Source organism: Rattus norvegicus, chromosome 5 (genome assembly GCF_021556685.1).
Source record: "Rattus norvegicus strain SHRSP/BbbUtx chromosome 5, alternate assembly SHRSP_T2T, whole genome shotgun sequence".
Taxonomy (NCBI): Eukaryota; Metazoa; Chordata; class Mammalia; order Rodentia; family Muridae; genus Rattus; species Rattus norvegicus.
Genome location: NC_141538.1, coordinates 79,424,948 through 79,446,973, shown reverse-complemented (window position 1 = coordinate 79,446,973; position 22,026 = coordinate 79,424,948). Strand labels below are relative to the sequence as shown.

Below are 22,026 nucleotides of genomic sequence, written 5' to 3'. Positions count from 1 at the left end.
AGGTGACTGTGTCGAAATGCCTGACACACATTTCCATTAACGCAGTGGAAAAGACAGAATGGCCTGCCTGAACTTCACATACTTTTTTCTTTTAAATTTTTCAGAGAAGATGTAAGCTGTCCAGGGCAGGTTAAAAGAACTTTTATTTTATTTTATTTTATTTTATTTTATTTTAAGTGAGTGATGAACAGAGAGGAGGGAATTGCTTTGACTGGGTGTCCTATTTAGGGTCTCTATTGCTGTGAGGAAAGCAGGCTGGGGAGGAAAGGATTTATTTGGCTTCTGCTTCACATCACTGTTCATCACTGATCAGGACAGGAACTCAAGCAAGGCAGGCACCTGGAGGCAGGAGCTGGCGCAGAGGCCACGGAGGGGTGCTGCGTGCTGGCTTGCTGCTAATGGCTTGCACAGCTTGCTTCTTTATAGACACCAGGACCACCAGCCTAGGGATGGAATCACCCACAATGGGCTGGGACCTCCCCATTAATCACTAAGAAAATGCCCTACAGGCTAGCCTGATCATATGGAGGCATTTTCTCGCTCAAGGGTCCCTCCTCCTAGATGATGGTAGCTTGCTTGTGTCAAGTTGACATAAAGTTAGCTGTATAAAGCATGACACTGTCATCAACAACAACCATCTGGAGACTGGGACTCCTGTTATATGTGCTAGATACTGGGACTGAGAAAGTCTCGACTGAGACTCAAGAGAAGTACACCACCATTGTCCTGTTAGGGACAGAAATGATAATTATGCAGGGGAGAAGGTGGAGTACTGGGGTGAGGGGAGAACAGGGAATGGGGTAGTGCCATGGAGGGTCTGTGCGCTATGTTGAGTGTAGAGACTGCCTCCTCTACAAGGGCCCAGTGAGGAACGGTTAATAGTGTCAGACCAGCTTTGGGGTTGGGGGAGCATCTGTTTTCCGCACGTGTGTGTGTGTGTGTGTGTGTGTGTGTGTGTGTGTGTGTGTGTGTGTGTGTGAGAGAGAGAGAGAGAGACAGAGAGAGAGAGAGAGACAGAGAGAGAGAGAGAGACAGAGAGAGAGAGACAGAGAGGTGGGGGGAGCAGGAACGAGTGAGCGAGCCACTCTGGTTTCAATTCCTAGAACTGGGGTGAAAGAGTGGATTTGGGTCAATCACTTTCTTTAAGATGTAGAGAAGCTGGCGGTGTGGTAGTGTGGTAGTCTGTAATCCTGATGGCTGAGGCCAGCTTGGGCTACATAGTGAGACCCTGCCTCCAAACAAAAGACACAGTCCATGCTTGCTCTGCCCTCTGCACATTGCGGGGGTTGGGGGAGGGTGGGAGGAAGCAAAGCAAAACAAAACAAATTCTAAAGTGTAAGTCATATAATTCTCTTTCCCATATAAGACTGTTAAAATGTGTAAATGACCACAGACTTTAGAAAGAAACTCAGCTCCTGACTGTGGCCTCTGAATACACACATGTCCTGATTAGTCTCCTCCATCCTCTCCTGTCTCCTTTCCATCGCTACCAAAGTGAAGCGTTCCCTTACTGGAGCCCAGTCTCCTCTTTTTTTTTTTTTTTTTTTTTTTTTGGTTCTTTTTTTTTCCGGAGCTGGGGACCGAACCCAGGGCCTTGCGCTTCCTAGGCAAGAGCTCTACCACTGAGCTAAATCCCCAACCCCGCCCAGTCTCCTCTTGACAAGGTCCATAAACGTTTGGAATGGTTCATGCATAAATCAGAACACAGATCAGTGCGTTTACATAACAGGAAGCAGCTTGCCTTTCCCAGTGCGACTGCTTCTGAGTGTCAAGCACTGTGGAAAGAATTGTCTTTGTGGGTTTGAGAGTGGATGATCCTACTGTTACCCAGTCTGGTCTTGAACTCTTGGCCCCAAGACCTCCTGGTGCAGCCTCCTGGGAAGCGGCAACGATTGGCTTGCACCACTGCTCTTGGATTCAGAAAGGATTCTGAGACCACACCCAGACTTAGCACAGGAAATGCTCTCCTCGACTAATGGTACCCAGGGAGGCAGGAGGATGGAGCGGCAGCGGGCACATTTGGTGTTTCTGGGCTGTGCTCAGATGATGGGAAGTTTAGTTCATTTGGAATATATTTTCTGATATCTTACTGTATACTAATTAAAAAAACATTTCAGTAAGCTATATTGCCTTTCTTCCTTTTAAAGCCATTTTTTTTTTTTTTTGGTTCTTTTTTTCGGAGCTGGGGACCGAACCCAGGGCCTTGTGCTTCCTAGGTAAGCGCTCTACCACTGAGCTAAATCCCCAGCCCCTCTTTTAAAGCCATTTTAAAAACATCATCGCTAAGTAGATGCTGTTAAGATATGACTCTATTTTGGATGCTCCTGGATGTGCCAACTGAACTATGACTTTGCTCATGAGACTCATGGCTAAGAGTATGAAACAAGAGCTTTACAGACTGAGAGACCTCTGCCACTTTTGGGACAGCCATGTGCTGGAAGTTCTCTTGTTTCCTTGTATAGTGCTGGAAGTTCTCTTGTTTCCTTGTATAGAGGGGTAAGGTGTGTCTCAGCTATACTTTCCCCCTTTTAACATCCTTTGAAGCTTCGATGAGAGAATGGTAGTACTGGAGGCCTGCCTGCTTCAGAGCTGCTTCTGGATTAGTGTGTGTGTGTGTGTGTGTGTGTGTGTGTGTGTGTGTGGTGCCTTGGTATATATGTGTTCAAATGTTTATGCACGAATGTATTTATTGAGGCTCAAGGTTGATGTTGGGTGACTTCCTTGATTGCCCACCACCTTATATACTGAGACAGGTATCTCAGAGAACCCTGGTTAGCTGGCCCGCTCGGGGATGACTTGGATTGCTTGGGGAGGGGGGCACATCATCCTTACCAGGACTTTTTGTATAGGTTCTGGAGATCCGGACTCTTAAACCACCTTCCTAGCCAGCTTGAGGGCACAGTCTTGTTGGAAACTGAGGCTGGCCTCAAATTCAGAGGTGGCCTTACATATATAGCTAGTTTAAAAGTTCCTGTTTTTCTGCCTTAGCCTTCTAATTGCCTGGGATAGGGGCATGCGCCACTGATTTTATTTTTAACCATGCAGCCCTGGCTGTCCTGGAACTCACTACGTAGATCAGGCTGGCTTTGAACTCTCAGAGATCCTCCTCCTCTGCCCCCTGGGTGCTGGGATTAAGCACCACCATGCCTTGCTAGGTGTGAAATCCTTCAAACTTCTCTTTGCCTCAATTCCTCATTGTCAATATGTAGAGTCTGTTTACAACTGGATCCTAAAATGAGGGCTCTAATGTCCTTTGAGAAGAGAAACATCCGCATACCCGGATGCTCGTGACAGCTCGAAAGTCTTGAAGCTGATCAACACCTCTACAAATAGAAAATCCTGACAAGCCTGCTGATAAACCCCCATCATCAGTCAGGCCTTTACTGCCCTGTCACCTCCCCCGCAGCTTCCGAAGTGTTTCAATTCTAGCTGTTTCCAAACTAAACACTAGTTATTGACAGTAAGTGCCTTTGTGTGAAATGGAAATTTTTCTCCCAAACGAGCTCTCTCGATGAACACGAGCTGGAGAAAATATATTGTTTTGTCAGGGCTAAAGCTGATAGAAGGCATCAGATGACAAAAGACATCAGAAAGTAATTTCTATCTTCCTCCTGCCTTAAGGGCGAGTGGCCTTGTGGGTGCTAATGAGCTCATTAGCTTAGTTAGAGCAGCTAATAGGCTACCAGTGCGTAGAGCTCGTGGCATAGGATAATTCTTCCGTTTTCCTCTGGCAATTACAATAACATCTTCTAAATCCATCTCACCCCATGCTGAGACATTATATTCCAACCCCCCAACTCAGAGATAAACAATGAGGTGTCCAAACAGCCCCACAGGGAGGATCAACCTACACAAAGCTGAATTCAGAGCATGCTGGGCAGTGTGCAAAACCGTTGGCTACAGATTTGAGCTTCTTTCCTTTGGCCATATTACTTCCACGTGACCGCAACAACCCTAACACCATCCATGGTGTTTGGAACTCGGACACACATTCTGCAAGGGATGTTTAAAAATATGGGATGATGGGCAAGGCCCACAATGTCTAGAGATTGTGTTGGATTATCTGGTTCAAAATATAAGGGTGGTGTAGAGCGTGGGTTCAGACTGTGTCCGTCACGTGGGCCCTTACAAGCCCCACATTCCGCCGCTCTCCAGGTGTCTTGTAAACTTGATTTGATCCTAAGCATGATAGAGCCATTTCTATTTATTGCTGGGTAAAAATGAAAACCAACTTTAATGTGTTTTTTTTTTTTCTTTTAGTATGCACACTTGTTTCTGCTCTTTTGTAGAGTTTTCTATGCACTTAGTTTTCTGGGACCTTTTTCACCGGGGAGGGAGCTGGAATCGTTAGAATCTATTATCCATTCTCCTGGGGACTGGCAAGCTACCTGCCATGATTTATAGGCACTCCCGGTCACTTTCTTTGCTTCCTTAGCTTATTATTTATTGATCTCTAAACAGTCTTTGATGAAGCCTTCTATTACCCTGCTGTTTCTAGCATCAACGGCCATTGTTGGGCCAGTGTTTACAATAAACAGCCACCAATGTGGGCGACAAGCGGTGCAGTCGGTTTTGATTAGACGCTGCAAGCTGCCTGTACCTTCCATCAAACTGATTTCCTTCTGGACTATTTTCATGAGTAGGAAGACCATCGTACCTCAATAGAAGACATGATTTCTACTACCAGTGTGGACTCTGAAACTTCCACATTGCTTCCCCCCACCGGGGAGACCTGTTTTGAAGTTGATTATTCAAATAAAACTGTAGACAATGGGAGACGAAGGGAAAATTCCCAGCCATGCTCATAATTAGGTGACCGTATTTCTGATGCGGGTTCGGGCGTCGTTACTTAATAATGTCATTAGCCGGGGAAACATGCGCTTTAATGAACAACCTCATGCATATGCCACACAAATTTGTGTTTTTAAGTCTTTCTTTCCTTTGCATATAAACTGTTCTCATGTTTATTTCCTTGCCGTGGTAAGGGCTGTGGAAGGTTTCAGTGTAGATTTGAATCTTTATTGGCATTGCTGAATTGGTCGTTAGTAGGAATTACCTCAAGCTTGTTGGAGACATTTGTGGCAGGGGAACATGTTCCAGGTAAGACCCAGACCAGGCCCTCGTGTCATGCATTACCCCTGTTTACCTGTTTACTACACCCCCCAAAGCACCCATGACAGATCAAAGAAATGCTCCATCCAAGTCCAGCTTGGTGAAGCAGAATTTTGCTTTGTTTTTTTTATTTATTTATTTATTTATTTATTTATTTATTTATTTATTTATTTTTATAGTATTACATATAGGAGCAGTCACATCACAGAAAAACCTCACCCCAGCAGAGGTGACAACTTGGGAAAACTGAGTCCTGCCTAACTTGCAGACCACTCCACTGAAAGGTCTGCCGTTTATGTGAGCCTGGGCAGGGCCTCCTGGGTCTTGCCATTTTCCAAGCTTCTTGTCAGCCATCATCTTCCCTCTAGAGGGAATGTTTCTGTTTCAACTGGGAGGTGACCAACACACAGCTCCAGTGCAGACGGCTACACGACTAGGAGATCTGTTCCTAGGACCCTCTCACTCTGGGAAATGTCTCACAGATAAGATTGGACTGGGAGGGTTGTCGTAGAGACCTTGTGGTCCGATCTGAATGCACCGTCATGTGACTTCATCTCAGGGCTTGGCTGCCCTGTCAGGTCTGCCCTATTCAGGGCCTAGTGTGAAGCCTTCATTGTTAGGTGCCTGGATTTAAAGATCCCAAATTTAAATGGGTCTCACGAAGCCGGCACCTCTGTCTTTTGCCAGTAGTGTGGCTTTTGAATATATTTTAAGCGAAACTCCATGTTCGTATCTGTAAACACCATGCTAAAAGAAACCATCTGCCCTACATGGTTTAAATGTGATGGTATAAATCCAGGAGGCCGCTTATGTGTGGTGGGATTTCTGTGAATGCTGTTTTTACCAAACTGTTGAGGCCCATGGCATGGCACATACCCTTGATCATTCTCATACACCCTTGTGCTGCTCCCTTTTTAAATCTCCCCTTCTCTCTCTGATTCCATTGCCTTTTCTCAGATAATCTTTCCCCACCTAGTTTTGCATCCTTAAAAAAATATAGATTGCACACATGAGAGGGAACATGAGGTCACATGATGGCTGACACTATTTAACGTAATGATCTCCAGTTCCAAACCTTCTGTAGTATTCTGACATAGATTTCTTTTTTTTTTTTTTTTCTTTTCTTTTTTTGGAGCTGGGGACCGAACCCAGGGCCTTGTGCTTGCTAGGCAAGTGCTCTACCACTGAGCTAAATCCCCAACCCCCTGACATAGATTTCTTATATGTACCCAGGAATGGTATAGCTTGTATTTGTGCTGTTTTAACTTTTTTTGAGAAACTTCTGAACTTATTCCCCTGTTAGATGCACTATGTTACGTTCCCAACAACAGTGACCTACACATAATGATTCCTCCCCCTGCATCCCAGTGAACATTTGTTGTCTTGGGGCTGTTTTATTTGACTAAAATATTCTCTAGTTCTACACATGGCTGGGTCATCCCTCAGGTCCTAATAAAGAGGTTGCATCTGCAGAGAGTCCACGTTACTCCCAGTCCTCTACTGGAAGCGTCTTTTGTGTGCTGTCACAGTCAGTGTCTTACTTAATGTTCAGCTTTCACCAGAGTCTGAATTTTTCTCATGATGTCTTTGTCTATTGACCCACGAGGTTCTGTGAGAGCAATGACTTTGTCCATTGTGCTTACTGCTGTAGCGACCAGCATGAACTTGTTGCTCAACAAACAGGCACACATAGAACAGATTGTCACAGACCACCAGAGTGGGGGGAACTTTTATCACCCACAGCTCTGTCGGAGCATCAGTCCTTGAGATGGATTCTTCTATGGTTGAGGAAGAAAGTGTTCTGCAAGAGTAAGGACAAGTGGAGAGGAAAATACTGGACAATTTCAGAGATGCAGTAGCTCATGAATGAGCGCTGGGGCATCACCGTTACTCCTGTGACTTTGGATGTCTGTTATCCACATGAGATGTCTCCCCCTGTATGGCGGGAACATGGTCCTTACTGTGGAGGGTTAGCGTGAGTAGTACTTATTTAATCCGTGAGCCCTGCTGGAATTCATGCGATGAATTTCATTCAGATCCCATTGCTGCGAGCTCCAGCCAGAAAAGCCAATAGAGCAAGTCACTGTGACCACACACAAATACACACGCACGCACAAAGAGAGGTGGGGGGAGGGGAGAGGAAAAGAGAGATCAAACAAACCACCCCGCAAGAAAAATCCAACAACGACTACACAACAACAAAAAAACCTCACGTCAAAGTCCAGCTGAGGATATACATCAAAACCAGCTGGATTTGTAAAAGTGAGGGTGTCCTAGACCCCTATTAAGTATTACTGAGCCTGAAGAGTTATCTCTGGGTAGAGACAGGGGTGGCCCTTCATCATTCTATTTAATGTTTCTCAACGCTGTAATGAAACACTTGGCACAAACAACTTCAAGGAAGAGTGGTTTCTCCTGGGTCATGTTTTGGGAGGTAGAGCCCATCATGCAAGGAAGACACACCACTGAAGAGTCTGGTTCGCAGCAGCAGGGGCTTGGGGAATAGTTTTCTATATCCACAAAGGTGAGGAAGCAGAGAGTTTGGCCTAGAATCAGGACCAGTCTATGATCTTCAAGGTCTACTGCCCATGTTACTCAGGAAGCCTTTGCATCCCAACGTTTCTACACCTTTCCAAACTGCACCACCAGCTAGGGACTAAGCTTCCAACACGTGAGCCTCTGGGAGACATGTTACACTGAAATCATAATATTCTACTTCTGGTCTCAGTAGGCCCATGATGACCCTCGCAGAATAAAAAAATACATTTAGCCCAACTCCAAGAGTCCCAATAGTTTTAACAGTTTAAACACTGGTCAAAAGTATAAAGTCTTTTCTAAACTATAGGCATACTCTCAGCTATGAAGTCAAAACCTACATATGTTTTTCCATTATACTCTGGCTGAGGGTAAATCATCCCATCCCAAAGGGAGGAACTGGATGATAACAAGCAAAGGCTAGACCAAAGCGAGACAGAAACCCACCAGGGAAAGCATCAACCTCTGAACCTCTGTCCAGAGCTCAGGGCTTCTAGTAGCAACATCTGGGCTTCAAGGGTCTTGAGTAGCTCTGCCTATACAGATCTGGTGCCTGAAGCACATGTGCCCGTTCCCTTGGGCCAGCACAGCCACATTTCTGACGTGTCTGCCATAACCCACGCACAGCCCACCTATGAGCCACATGCAGGGAATCCAATCCTTTCACACATTTTCCGGCCTCACTGCCTTCTTTCCTGAAATCTTGATGTGAGCCCCCATGACCCTGGAATATTTGAGTCCACATTCCTGCAGAGCCAGCAGCAATTAAGTGGAGTGGTCTCTGAGAGCCTGCCAGCCTGACCCCAGGAGAAACATTTTCTGGGCAGTCCTGTTTAAGCTGGGGCAGGAACTCCTGCAGTGGTACTCTCTACTTATATACTCCCCACCCACCCACTCTCCTTCTTAAAGAAAGTTTTATAATTAGCTTGCACTTTTCCATTCTAGAACCTTTGATGGGTGGGCTCTCACTCTCAAGGTTATCGTAGCTTTTGTGCCTTTACAACTCAGAGTTTGAGCTTCTTTTAATGGCCTACTCTAACAACTACTGTTTTGTCCACACCCATCCTGTCTCTCATGCTCCTTTCCCTGCTAAAAGTGAACTTGAAACTTTCTGTTTTGCTTTTAAATCTCTACCCACACTATAAATCTAGCTAGACTAAGTGAACGGCGATCATGCCACATCTTTGATGTTATGACATCTTAGAAAGTTTTCTCTACCAAGCAAATTAATATAATAACTTTCAAATTCAGCATCTGTCAAACTTTTAGGGGCCAGGCAGAGCACAATTCTTTGACAGAATGTGACATAAATAACCCCTAGCTCAATCCCCAGCAGAACCTGTGTTCTCCCAAACTATGAGCTGGGCCTTCGCTATCTGCACTTTTCTATTCTGATCTTCCTAGCTGCCATCAGAATGACCCATTAAGCTCTATTCTAAGGCTCTCTAACCCAGAGCTCCACATTCTTCAACATTTCTCCAACAAGCTAGTACAGAAGGTCTATGAACCACACAGTCAAGTTTATCATAGCTGAGATCTCACTTCCTGGCCCTGATTTCTGTGTCAGATGTTCTTCTGGTTGCTGTGACAAAACATCTAATAGAATAAGTTAAGGGAAGAATTATTCATTTGGGGTCATGGTCAAAGGGAAATAGACTTTTATGTTGGACAAGGCATGGTGGCTAGTTCTGTCCATGACAGCCATGGTCTAACATATCTTAGAGGACCGGGAAGTAGAAGGGATTAAAAGAAGGTCTAAGGTACTGTCCTAGACTCATGCCCATCAATATGTGTTTCCCAGCTTGGACCTTCTACAATTTCCCAAAACAGTGCCATTGGCTAAAGAACAAGTCTTCAAACATGGAGCCCACGGATGCCATTGCACACTAAAGCTCTAATAGTCAACGTGCATAACTTGATACATTCCCTGGGTGATTCCTACTGACAAGTGCTTAGAAGAATGTGTTTTATCCAGATCATGTAGTATTCCTGAATATCTTCTGCCAAGGGATTATGCAACTTGAACATCTCAGTAACGGAAAACTCACAGAACTGTGGGTGCTGTCAGCTCTGAGTCTTCCTCTCGAAAGACCAATCCAATGACTTGTCATTAATCTGGTGATTTTCTTCTATATTAATTATAAAGTTCTTGCAATCACAACTAAAGTCATCATGCCTTCCACTGCCATTGAGTATGTTTAAGACAGAAACCAATTTCATTGTCCACCATGTTCTTACTCTCTTGGAACCTGCATTCCTCTAATAACATAGCTCTCTCTTGCTGCTTCCTGTCCTAACCTCACCGTTGAGATTTTTGGGAGTCCATATTCAGGGTACACAGGCTGTGTTTTCAACTTCAGTTCTTCATTAATGTTTCAATTTTCAGCTTTTCTCTCTTATTCCCTCTCAGACCTGCTCTGACTGAATCCTGGCTCAAACCAGACGTTTTGTACATGAATAACTGGGCAGTCTTAGAAAACATTAACTACTCGTTTGGTTGGCTGCTCATGTGCACACAAATAATGTGCACACCGATGCCTTGCAATGTTTGGGGCCAGTAAAGGTTTGATGCTGGAAAAACACAGTGAAGGCTAAGGGGTCTTGTATCTGGTAAACATGTATAAAAAGACAACAGAGCCCTGTGACCGAACTTGGGACCTAAGAAGTGGATAAAGATGGGATTTTTATGAAGTGACCTCCTCATTCTGGCCCTAACTGCTTATGATTTGAGTCTATATTGGCTGAAAGCTAAATTTAACCAGAACACTGACATACTGAATATTGTGATATAATGAACACAGACTCCTGGGCTACTGTATTTATTACAGATCTCTGGGTATCTCCAAGAGCAACTGATGAGAGTCTGATCTTGCCAGCATCTCTTAGGAAAGTAAGTCTTGGTCCTACAACACCAGGCCAAGCATCCAGAATGAGGCAGAGAGGAGCATTTAGATCCACTAATTCTGTATCAAGGGCTTAAGAGGACCTTCATCTTCTCTAACCTTCTTCCTCTTCCTTCTTTTCTTTTTCTTTTTTTATAGCATTGGGCATTTGAACCAGGGTCTTGTGCATGCTAAGCAAGCATCCTACCATAAGCCACACCCCTGGCCCACATTTCACTTCTTATTTTGTAACAAGGTTTACTCCATTTTTTCCATTGGCCTTGAACTCCCAAAGCAGCTCAGACAGCCCTTGGACTTGCGATCTTCTCGCCTCAGCTTCCGGGGTAACTGGGATGACAGCTTACACCAGCAGGCTCGGTGAGGCTACCTTCTTAAGGCCAAGCATGGTTGATGAGGCCGTGGGAACATAATATACCGTTGTCTTTATTCTGAATGCTTTAACTCAGTGAGTGAGCTTTTATTTTAGAGGTATGGCAGCTTTTCCTGACTTTTTACAAATGAAGTAGAAAACTCAAAATCAAAATGGAAAGCATAAAGATTTTCTTTTTCTTTTCATTTTTAGGTACAGCTGAGATCACATGTAGATGTAGATCTCATTATATTTCTCCCTTGCTCTGCGTTACTGAGTGTATCCCGGGCTGACTTTGAACCTTTACTTATTTATTTATTTATTTCTGAGACAGTGTTTCTCGGTGTCTCTGGCTGGTATATACCCTACTATGTAGACCAGGTTGTCCTTGAGCTCACAGAGATCCTCTTGCCTCTGCTTTCCAAGTGCTGGAATTACAGCATGCACTATCGAGCGGACTTTGACTTCTGATCCTCCTGCTTCAGCACTACTCTGTGCTCAATGGTGTTGGGGATGGGGGTGGCACTTCGGGCTTACTACCAGTGCATTCCCAGTCCTACTTTATATTTTTCTTTTTTGAGTAGCATCGTACCTGCGATCTGTCATGTCAGTGACGGAGACAGCTCTACCGGTCCCTTAAGCCTCACTGCTCACGTTTTACTGAAACCCTTTGGAACTGTGTTTCTGTTGCTCAACCTTTAGAATCATTTAAGATTATATTGAGTGGTCCAGTTTAACACATGGCTACAGAGATGTGTCTGTGTGCCTTACCAATTCCATTGTTCATCCATGTTCTTCCCAAAACCTATACACTCCATTTCTTAAGACATACCTATTCTGATTTGTTTTCTCCTTAAACAGGGTTACTTTTTATTTTTTTTGGTAGAAACTGTAAGAGTCTATTAACAGCCAATAACTAGTATTTTTCAAGTTCCTGTGTATTTTTGAAACACACACTATATAATCCTTTGTCGAACATACGTATGTAATTAACTTTGGAGTCAAAGAAAGGGAAAGCCATGCAAACAGAGATGCCCATGAATTTTATACACACGAAATCTGCTCTTGACTCAGTAGTGTATCCTGGAATCTCTTCACACGAGTGCATGGATCTTTCTGGTCTTTTTATGACTGCACAGTCATACCGTGGTTTATTTGCCTCTTGTAGCCCAGGCTGCCATCAATGTTTTTCTTGCCTTCACCTCCTGGGTGCTGGGAGGACAGGTGGATTGACCACACCTACACCCAACTCTATTTTGATAAACATTTGAGTTGTTTCTGTTGTTTCAATATTACAGACAGATTTGCATACTCATTCACATTTATTTGTATGTTTTAAGTCTTTTATCTGAAATAAAATTAAAAAGTCCCCAAAAGGATGTTTGGAAAGTGGGCTTAGATCTGAATAGTGAACCCCATCACTGGAGTCAACACAACCAGTGGAATATAAGAAGGAAACTGAGTAAAGCTCAGAGGCCTTCAGCCACGGTTGCCCCCCAGAGGGCAAGGGCAGGAGACGAGAACCATGTGTTCATTAGTCCTGTGCTGTGTTGGAAACAGTCTCACTCTGCAGCCCAGGCCGGCCTTGATCTTCCAGTTGCCCTACCTCAGCCCCCAAGTTCTGGGCTTACAAGGATTTATTAAGCCAGTATTTCATTAAGTACACTTGAATTTTTGTCAGAAAAGGTACCCGTGACAATTTTGAAGATTAAAAGTCTCCGGATATACTGCACTTGTGCTCTGAAGCCTGCTTTGGCTGGCACTACAATGTATATGTAGTTTACTATCTTTTAATACAATATATATGTAGTTTTAAGGTTATAAAAAGGAAACTTGAACTCACTCTAATGCTTTCTGATCTATCCTCTCCTTTGCGAGTGACCTTTCCCCTTGAGAGCTGAGTGTGATGTGACTATAGAAAGATAAGCACTTTCTGCATTGCCTTGCTTTGAGAATGTCAAGGATTCTGTAATATTTTATTTCCTATTCAGTTGACAACAGTTGCTACAACTGCACTGTCCTCCACTGAAGAGTTAAGGATCTGAAGATACATAGTAAAAAGTTCCAGAGAACGTTAACATGTAAACGAACCCTAAGATGTATTATTTCATACACAAGGAGCTCTATACATAAGCCACCTCCTAATTTGGCTCTTCTCTCTGTGTGCACGTTTGAAAATTTCATTAAATCCAGGCACACCGGTTTCCTATGCTTCTGAATAACCTTAATTTTATATAATTACATTTGAACTATTTGAGGGAGTCGGTTTTCTCTTTTCCCAGATGAATGGCCTCTGTTATCATGAAATGTTTCTTTCTGAGAGCCTAATTGCGGGGATGGGAGTCAGGGCTCCTCACTGATGTCTTCTTGCCTTTCCTTGCAGAGATCAGCTGTGGCAGTCCCCCTGAAGTTCAGAACGCCATCTTGGTGGGGAATCACAGCTCCAGCCAGGGGAGTGTGGCTCACTATGACTGCGAGGAGGGCTTTGAGAGTCCTGGAGGAAAGATCACTTCTGTTTGCACAGACAGCGGCTCCTGGAGTGAGATCACGTATGCATGTGCAGGTACAGATTCCTTTCTGCTGGCTTCCTGTTTACCTGGAACAGCACCAGAAGGGGTGTGGCTGCCTCCCTCTGGGTCACACTCACCTCTGCCATTTACTAGGGTAGGCATTTGGCTTCGGATTTATCAGCTTAACCGTGATGATGTAGGAGGAGGATTGGGAAAATAACATACGGAGGGAATTTTACACACCCATCTTTTGAAACACCGTAGTTCACAGTATGTATGTGTGTGTGTGTGTGTGTGTGTGTGTGTGTGTGTGTGTGTGTGTGTTTTACCGTCTCCTCTTAGCCAGCTGAGATAAAGCGACTCTATGAACCATTTCCTTGGAGGAGTGTATACTCTTGACACATTTTGATATGACAGCTTTTCAGACAAAAGATGACAAAATCCAAGGAGTTAAGTTTTATTTAACTGCATGATACTGGTTTGTTTTCAGTATGGAATCCATGGGTATTATATACGTCCACACCATGGTAGAACCGGTCTCCAGGACTTCTTTTCTTTTCTTTTTTTTTCAGAGCTGGGGACCGAACCCAGGGCCTTGTGCTTGCTAGGCAAGTGCTCTACCACTAAGCTAAATCCCCAACCCCCAGAACTTATTTTCTAAAACTGGAGCCCATCACTCCTCCTCCCCACAGCCGTTGGCACCCTGCCATTTGCCTTTGTTCTCACAGGAATTTGACTACTTTAGGCACCCCATGGAAGTAGAGTCATGAAATACTTATTTCCCTTAGCATGATACTGCTAAGGTACACCAACAATATAGGATATGTCATTTTCCTTACTTTTAAGCAGTGAAGAGTATTCTATTGTATACATACATGCATACATACAACACTATCTTTTAAATCATAGTTTTCATTTTTCTGTGTGTGTGTGTGCGTGCGTGCGCGTGCACAGGTGATTTCTACCTGTGTGTGCAAGTGCACATGGATGCCAGAAGACAGCCTAGTCTCAATGTTGTTCCTAAGGACCTCCACCTTTTTTTCTTTTCTTTCTTTTTGAGACAGAATCTCTCATTGGCCCAGAGATTAATTGGCCCAATTAGATTAATCTAGCTGGCCAGTGAAGCCCAGGGATCTGTCTGTATCTGTCTTCTCAGCACTAAGACTATGCAAGTAAGCCACCATGACCTACGTTTTTATGGAGGTTCTGGGTGTTGAACTCCAGACCTCACACTTGCTTGATAAGCACCAATGGTCCGAGCCAATTCGCCATCCCTATGAGAGAAATTTGATGACATCCATCCTGCCCATCTGTTCATCCCAAAGATATATATGTATATTTAGTGTACTCTATGTGCAAAGCACTACGTTTTTGGAATTTACAGTGTGGTAGAAGAACCAGCTTTCTCCTGAGGAAATGCAGGTTCACATGTCCTTGCAATGGTTTGTAAATAAATTCAAAGCATCATAGGCTGCTGAAACCTGTGGGGAAGGAACTCTTGGAGGAGACAGACAATTCTTACATTCAGCTATCACCATCGTATATTCAAAAGGTGTAGGCTGTGGAGTGGGGAGGAAACAGAAGATGAGAATTCAGAGATCTAGGCCACCTCATTTCGGAGATGTCTCCCTGGGTGAGCAGGGAAGCAAGAACAAGCCAGTACCATCTTGCATTTTCTCTAAAGCCAACCTCCCTAGACTGATGGTCTCTCTAACTTAGCATCGCCTCTCTGGCAGCACCTCCAGGACTTACCCGGAGGATGTAAGACAGCTCTCTCCCAGAACTGTTCCCCAAGAAATGGCTCCATAAGAGAGCTGGGTATCGCTGTGGTCTCGCTGCCCAAGGTCCTCTGCTGCCACCATTCAGAATTCAGTGGGGGCACAAGGATTAGTCACTCCATGAAAAACCAGGGGATCTGCGCGGGGCACAGTAAGCTATTAATTAGCTGATCCTTTTGCAGCACTTTGAAGAGCAAACATGTTATGTAACCGCTAATTATAATTACTGTCCTCAGCCCTCCACCTTTTACTAAGTCTGCAGCTCCAGCTGCAGCTGTTTCCCTGGGCTTATGCAAGCTTTGATTTCAGGAGAGAAAAAGGCATTCTCCCCGGGAGTGAGGCTCTTTCTGTGAGGAGGCTTGTGTGCCCTCGATCAGGATTGGCAGCTAAATTCGATTTTCACAGATAAAGGGAGGGATTTGCATGCTGATTAATTCATGCTTCTGTGCAGATCATCTCTGGAGGGGAAGGCTGGAGAAGCTTCTGGAAATGGAGCAAGAGATGTGGTTGTCATGGTTCTTGCTTGGCTGCTCCCTCTTTTCCCAGTTTTTCCTCAACCTTAAGCCATCCCGAATCCCCCAGTGTGTTTTTATTTTATTGTGTTTCACGGTTCACCTCTTCCCCTGCCGTCATCTTCCCTTGAATTCCCTCCGTCTACCCCTCTGTCTATATGCCTGTGTTTAATTTCTGACTGGGTAGGACGGATTATCTGTACACAGATTGTTTAGATTGCTTTAAAGTATCTTTGAAAGCCCCGTGCCTCTGTGTTAGTGGCTCAGATCTGTAATGTTTTTTAATAGAGTGTGAACTCTTAACAAGGTGGTAGGACTTTTTCCTCTAAGGCCAGTTTGAACTGGAAACTCCAGACAGCTGGGAATTAGGCAACTACTTTAGTGTCTGGAAAAACCCGAGGTGGAAGCTTCACATTAATGACTCAGTTTTACTTCAAGATCAAAGAGGCTGATTTGTTCTTGATAAGGCTGTCCCTGGCTCCCATTCTACACAGGTCATTTACCTTTCATGTTTCCAGTCTGGGTTAATAATTACAAGGTTAACACTCCACACTCGGTCAGTCCATCACTCCATGCTCTTAGGAGAGCAACAACTCTGTCGAAACACAGACTGTTGTTCTCCCAGGAACCTTTCTGCATCCCACAACCTGCCCCCGGCACTACTGCGAATGCTACCAAGCTCCTGTTACCCGCTGTCCCTCCTTGGCTGTCAGCCCTTCTCACCAGCCTAGCCAGTGCTTGCTTGAAGCACGTACGTTTTAAGTGGGAAGCAAGGGCTGTCTGGGATGAATGGGCACAGTACTGCATTAGCCACCGCTGGGCTGGGTCTGAGGATGTACATGACACTCATCGCTACCAATATCATCGCTGGGATCCTGCACACCAGCTGCCACACCCAGGGTTCCCTTGGGGACCCTAGTGCTTGATCTCATTTTACCCTCGAAACCTGTAAAGCAAGTATTTTCAGTTCAGTGATCTGAGACTCATGGAGGTTGAGCAATTTCCTTAGGGTCATTCTGTAACCAGTGCTCGACGGAGTTCTGATTTGAACTCAAGCCTGGAAGCCGTGGAAGCCCTCACTTGCCTGTTCATGCTGTCCCACGATTGAATTGTTTGCATGCCACCCTGACGACCTTTGATATAACTAAAGAATTATCTTCACAGCTTGTTTTTCTTAAGTAGCATATATGTAATTATATATATACACACATATATTCACAGATTTTACACACGCAGGCGTATTTAGGGGTTTTGCTACGTTGCTCAGGCAAGTCTTAAATTCCTGTTCTTGAGAGATCTCCCTGCCCTAGTCTCCCAAGCTAAGTCTATGGACACACATCACCACGCCTGGGAGACAATCTTAGTTTTAATACACCAATCAAGGATTCTTTGTAATACAAGGTATATCATGACTCTGATGAGGTAGATGTGTTTTCCTAAAGTGCACAAAAACTAATACCCAGGGAACAATAAACATTTATTCATGTGCCACGAATATCACCGTAAAGTGTGTAATTTACTTTAGTGGTTTAGGCATGATGCTTTTACCCACTTTACCTGACTTTACCTTAGGGCTGAACACAAAGGAAGGAGGCGTAGGGCTGTTTATAGGCAAGCACACATCTGTTCCGTGATGTGTCCCCGTGCCTTGCTGCCACAGTCATCAAGTGTGCCTGCTTTGCAGTCTGCTTGGGAATGGCCTCAGAGTTTGGCTGTGGCCTCTGTCATAAGATCATCGGATCTTTTTTGGAGTCAGGAACTGTTTAGACTGGAGACAATATTGAACGTATCCACCTGAATTCATTCTTTCTGTGTTTTCAAAACCCAAAGAGGGGCCCACGTTGTAAACCAGGAGAGTAAACTAGACTGGTCCCCGATGACCCTGTACAGTGGGTCTTCTGAGAGAGTTTCCTTTCCTTCCCTTGTTATCTCTGCCTATCATGGAAGGGGAATTAGCATTACCTTCTCCTTACCATCTAGCTGCTAAACCCATGTGCTGTCCTAACCCTACCTAACCCTTCTATACTTTAGTGTTGCTGATCACCCATTCATTTGTCTAACCAATCAATCAGATAAGAAGACACGTTGTGAATGTCTTTGTCTAAGTCATTTGTTAGGTTTAAAGAGATAAGTGCAGCTTTTGCAATGACCAAGTTTCACTCTAAGAAGTAGACATTAAATAACTGATTAAAAATACAGTAAATGCCACACAGAGAAATACTAGATGTTAACTGAATATCAAAAAAAATCCACATATATGTGTGCTATACATATACCCATATACTATATTTGTACAAGTACCCTACACAAACGGGATAAAGTAAAGCCAAGCTGAATATTTTATTATCCCAAATCCAGTACAGGTTCAATAGGACCTTGTAGGGCCCTTCTTTGTGTCACACTGGAGATGCCTGTATGTCCTAGAGCTAGACAGACCCAAGGCCTGTTCTCCCTACTTCTGACCAATGTCAAACCCCAAGTCTAAGCTTGACTGGGACTGTTTCACTAAGGAAAAGGGATGCAGAGTGGGAGAGAGGGAGGTTGCCTTTGCTAGGGTGGAAGTGAAGGAGGTTGACCTTGCCTCTTGGCCTTAATGACGTGCTGTACCCTCCCTGGATGGAGTGAGGAAGCAGACTGAGAGTGGAGGGGGGCCACACTCCCCACCGTCCTTCGCTTCCTGAGCATACTTTCTCTTAGGGACTCGTCTCAGCCCCCCTGTCCCCCACACTGCCCTTGTCTGAGGGTCTTCTTGGATATCAGGGATCTGCACTGAGCCCCTCTCTGTGACCTACTTGGATGTCTTACTTTCACCCGCCCACGTCTTCTGTTTCTATGCACAACCCATGGCTTTTTGGGCCGTTTTTCCATTGGACAGTAAACAGATAACTCATATCTGACATGTCCTAAATGCAGTTCATTGCTCTGTCTCTTCTTGTGCTTCTGAGGAAAACAGTGAAGGGCCATTCATTCAGATTCTTGGGCTCAAAGGCTGGCATTCAGCCTGGACTTCTCTCTGTCCTTCCTCCCTCACCTCCCAGTCCTCTCCTTCAGAGTTGTTTCTTGTTTTATAATACAGCACCCAGATTTTATCCTGTAGCCTCTTGATTACTTTAGCGAAGAGGCTCCTAGCAGGGGAGTCTGACGCACACGTCTAATTGCGAGTCTGGACTCTGTCCCTCATGTCGCCTTACCCTTGCAGGTTACTTAACATCCAAGCCTTGGGACCGTAAGCTGGACATGGCTCTGTCCAGCCAGGATGTTTTGAAGGTTAAAGTCCTGTGCATACTCTCTGGTCCATAGTTATAACTTAATAAGTGTTCGTTCTATTACTGCTTCTTATGACTGCTGGGAGAATGAAATCAGGCCTGGGAAGAGCAGTCTGAGCCTGACATATAGTTGTTGTTGTTGAGGAAATAGCATTATATTCTATTTTATGACCTCCGGTCCTTCTGCACCCTAGTGCTTCCTTTCGAATGGAAAATGGTCCCCATCATTATCCTGCAGCTTGCCTCTGCTCAGAGTGTCTGTCCACAATCTGGCAAGCAAGCCCTTCCCCGGCTGCATCCTGTGCTTCCTCCGCAGCCTCGCTTCTGTACCTAGCTGACATTTGTTTCACTGGCCTGATACTCAGACTCACTCTTCTCCCTGCCCCCCTCTCCCCACTACTCTACAGCTACTTATGTTCCAAGGCTGCGCCCGCCATGAAACTGAATTTCCCGGGTCTTCCGGGTCCTCCTCCTTTGTGCCCTTCTGTGTTTGTGTGAAGCCTGTGGTGCTGTGGACCGTGGGTTGATTGCCTGCCGCTGCGTTTGCTCCTTCCACTAAGCAACGTGCTTCTTGAGGGAAGAACTGATGGTCTAGTCTTCTTCACAGTCCAGTGTTTGACACAGGAGGATGCCTGTCATTGGGTAGCAATGCTCTTAGTCATGGGCAGTAAGTGACAGAGGAGACCAGACCGAACAAGACTTTTGTATGCTTTTTTCTCTTATCTCTTTGTTTTTGATTTTTATGGCACTTGTTTTCTTAGTTGTGTGTATGTGTCGGTGCGTGCAGAGGTCAGAAGCCAACTTACGGGAGTATTGTTTCCTCCTCACGGTTTTGAGGATCAAACTCAGGTCATCCTCCTGCTGGCAGGCGCCTTTATCCACTCAACCATCTTGTCAGTCCCTATGCGATTTTCAATTATTGGCATGATTAGAATTAGTGTACCTTTTTCCAAGTGTTATATTTTCAAAGGGCAGCATTAATACAGACATTTAACACCTGGAATTTTGGGGAAAAATAGCCTTTTCAATTTGTTTGTAGGTAGTTGATGGGAAAAGCCATCAACTTTGTTAAGCTACTCTTTGGGATGGAATATCTGGCATTGCTATAAGCAGATCTGGGTCCCATCTGTGCATAGCATGGCACAGGCTAGAGGCAGATGGCATCTTTGAGATGTCATTTACAGTTGTCATAGTGAATGAGCGAAAAGGAAGAACGAGAAAGGAAACCCTTTTCTAATCTCTACTTGGACGACACAGGCACCCCAAATAGGAAGGCTGTTTGCTTTATTGGCAATTGAGAGAGGAGATGGGAGGCGGGGACCTCTGCTTCCTCTGGACCAACTGCTGAGCTACATCAGAAGACTGTCTGAGGGAGCGAAGATGTTAAAAGTCCCGGGCCTTAGTGGGCAGTCGCAGAAATGGACAGTTATGCAATGAAGTTTACCCAGTGAAGAATTGACTGGTACCAAAATCACCTTTGCTAACCAGGGAGATGAAAGAACAAGGCCATTACATTTTTTGTTTGTTTGTTTTCATTTGCTTTGTTTTTTTTTCTTTTTGTTTTGCTTTTTCCCTGATGACAACTGGGTTTTTTTTGTTTTGTTTTGTTTTTTTTTTTGTTGTTGTTGTTGTTTGTTTTGTTTTTGTTTTTGTTTTGTTTTTTTTTTGCACATTATTGTATTCCAAAGAGGAATACTGATGTAGAAACCTATGAATTTTTTAGGCTTCATAGCTGACACTCTGATGTCTCTATAGAAATTTGTGTTTTCTTCTCAGTCTCAATTTATTTTCAGCTACTAATATGTGACTTGGATTTACTCAAAACACAAGTGTGATGGGATGTAGACTCTACATAGTGCCAACATGGAATGAGTTAGTAAATCTGTAAAACCAATGATAGACCATGTCATATGACCAATTTAGTAATCCAGGTGAATCCAAGTTGACCAAGTTGACCTTGGTTCTGAACAAGAGAATTATTTTAACCCTACAGATTTACTGTTCTTAGCCAATAAAAGGAGTATTATTTCCTAAGGTGAGAAATTAAAGAATTTTCGAGACACCTCCCTCTCTCTCTCTCTCTCTCTCTCTCTCTTTGTGTGTGTGTGTGTGTGTAGTGACGGCAGATGATTTGACTGTGTCAAATCCCTTGGAGTTTAACTCATAGGTGGTTGTGAACTGTTTGACGTGGGTGCTGGGAACCAAACTTGGGCTTCTGAATAGAGATCTTTCACTACTGGACCTCACCTACTAGATGGGACAGGGATCCATCCATCAGTCTCCACCTTCCTAGTGTGGAGGTTGTAGCATGTAACACTAAGCCCAGTTCTGGGCCTTGCTCCAACCTCCCCAAGTAGATTCCAGTGGTATCCAGTGGCCAATCAAGCTGATTACAGTAAGTAAATAAGTGAGCAGCAAACAAACAAAAGTCAGTTCTGAAGCTCAGACCCAACTCCTTGTGCCTGTGTGGTATGCATGTTTTCTTATTTATCTTGATGGCGGTCTTAACCTTGAGTTTCTCCCCAAACAGAACCAGAAGTTTGTATTATTACATAATAGGGAGTAAAGACTCACAGAGCAGGTTTGGGAACTAAGGGAAAGGAAAAACCAGTGAGAGGAGGCTGCAGCAGTCTCCCTGGGGGGGGGGGGGGGGGGGGAAGACTGCAGCATCCGGGTCTCTCTGGTAGGGGAGCGCAGCAGCATCCTTGGTCTCCCTGGGTGGGTGGGTGGGGCGCTGCACCATCCGGGTCTCCCTGGGGCTGGGTGAGCACTGCTCCACTGAGGATATAGCACTCTGAAAAGTTGTGGAAACTCAGTCACTTAAGACAGTGCCTCCAGGGACAAAAAGGGCAATGTTCGTGAACCACAGCAAGGAAACCCCAGAGTAGAGGCAAACACAGTCATGTCAAAGGGTGTGCAGGGCTGGCATACACTAGACTTAGAGCCCGTGAGGTGTCTGGCTCCTCAAGAAGGCTCGAATAGGGTCATGGAATATTCTTTTTGGATGAAATGGAAATTCTTGTCTCTAGGGATGACAGAGCAATGCCTAACTTAAAATGGT

General features: G+C 44.6%; 1 protein-coding gene across 8 annotated transcripts in view; it reads left to right on the top strand.

Moving 5' to 3' along the window:
• The window catches only part of Susd1 (sushi domain containing 1), a 118,013-nt gene that overhangs the window by 33,214 nt on the left and 62,773 nt on the right, over positions 1 to 22,026 (top strand). For all 8 annotated transcript variants that reach the window (XR_015619461.1, XR_015619460.1, XR_015619459.1 and 5 more), the window contains 1 exon segment: positions 13,283 to 13,462. Coding sequence is in view for 5 of the 8 variants with exons in the window: in NM_001427255.1 (NP_001414184.1) it covers positions 13,283 to 13,462 (180 nt within the window). In the remaining 3 variants the exon portion in view is untranslated.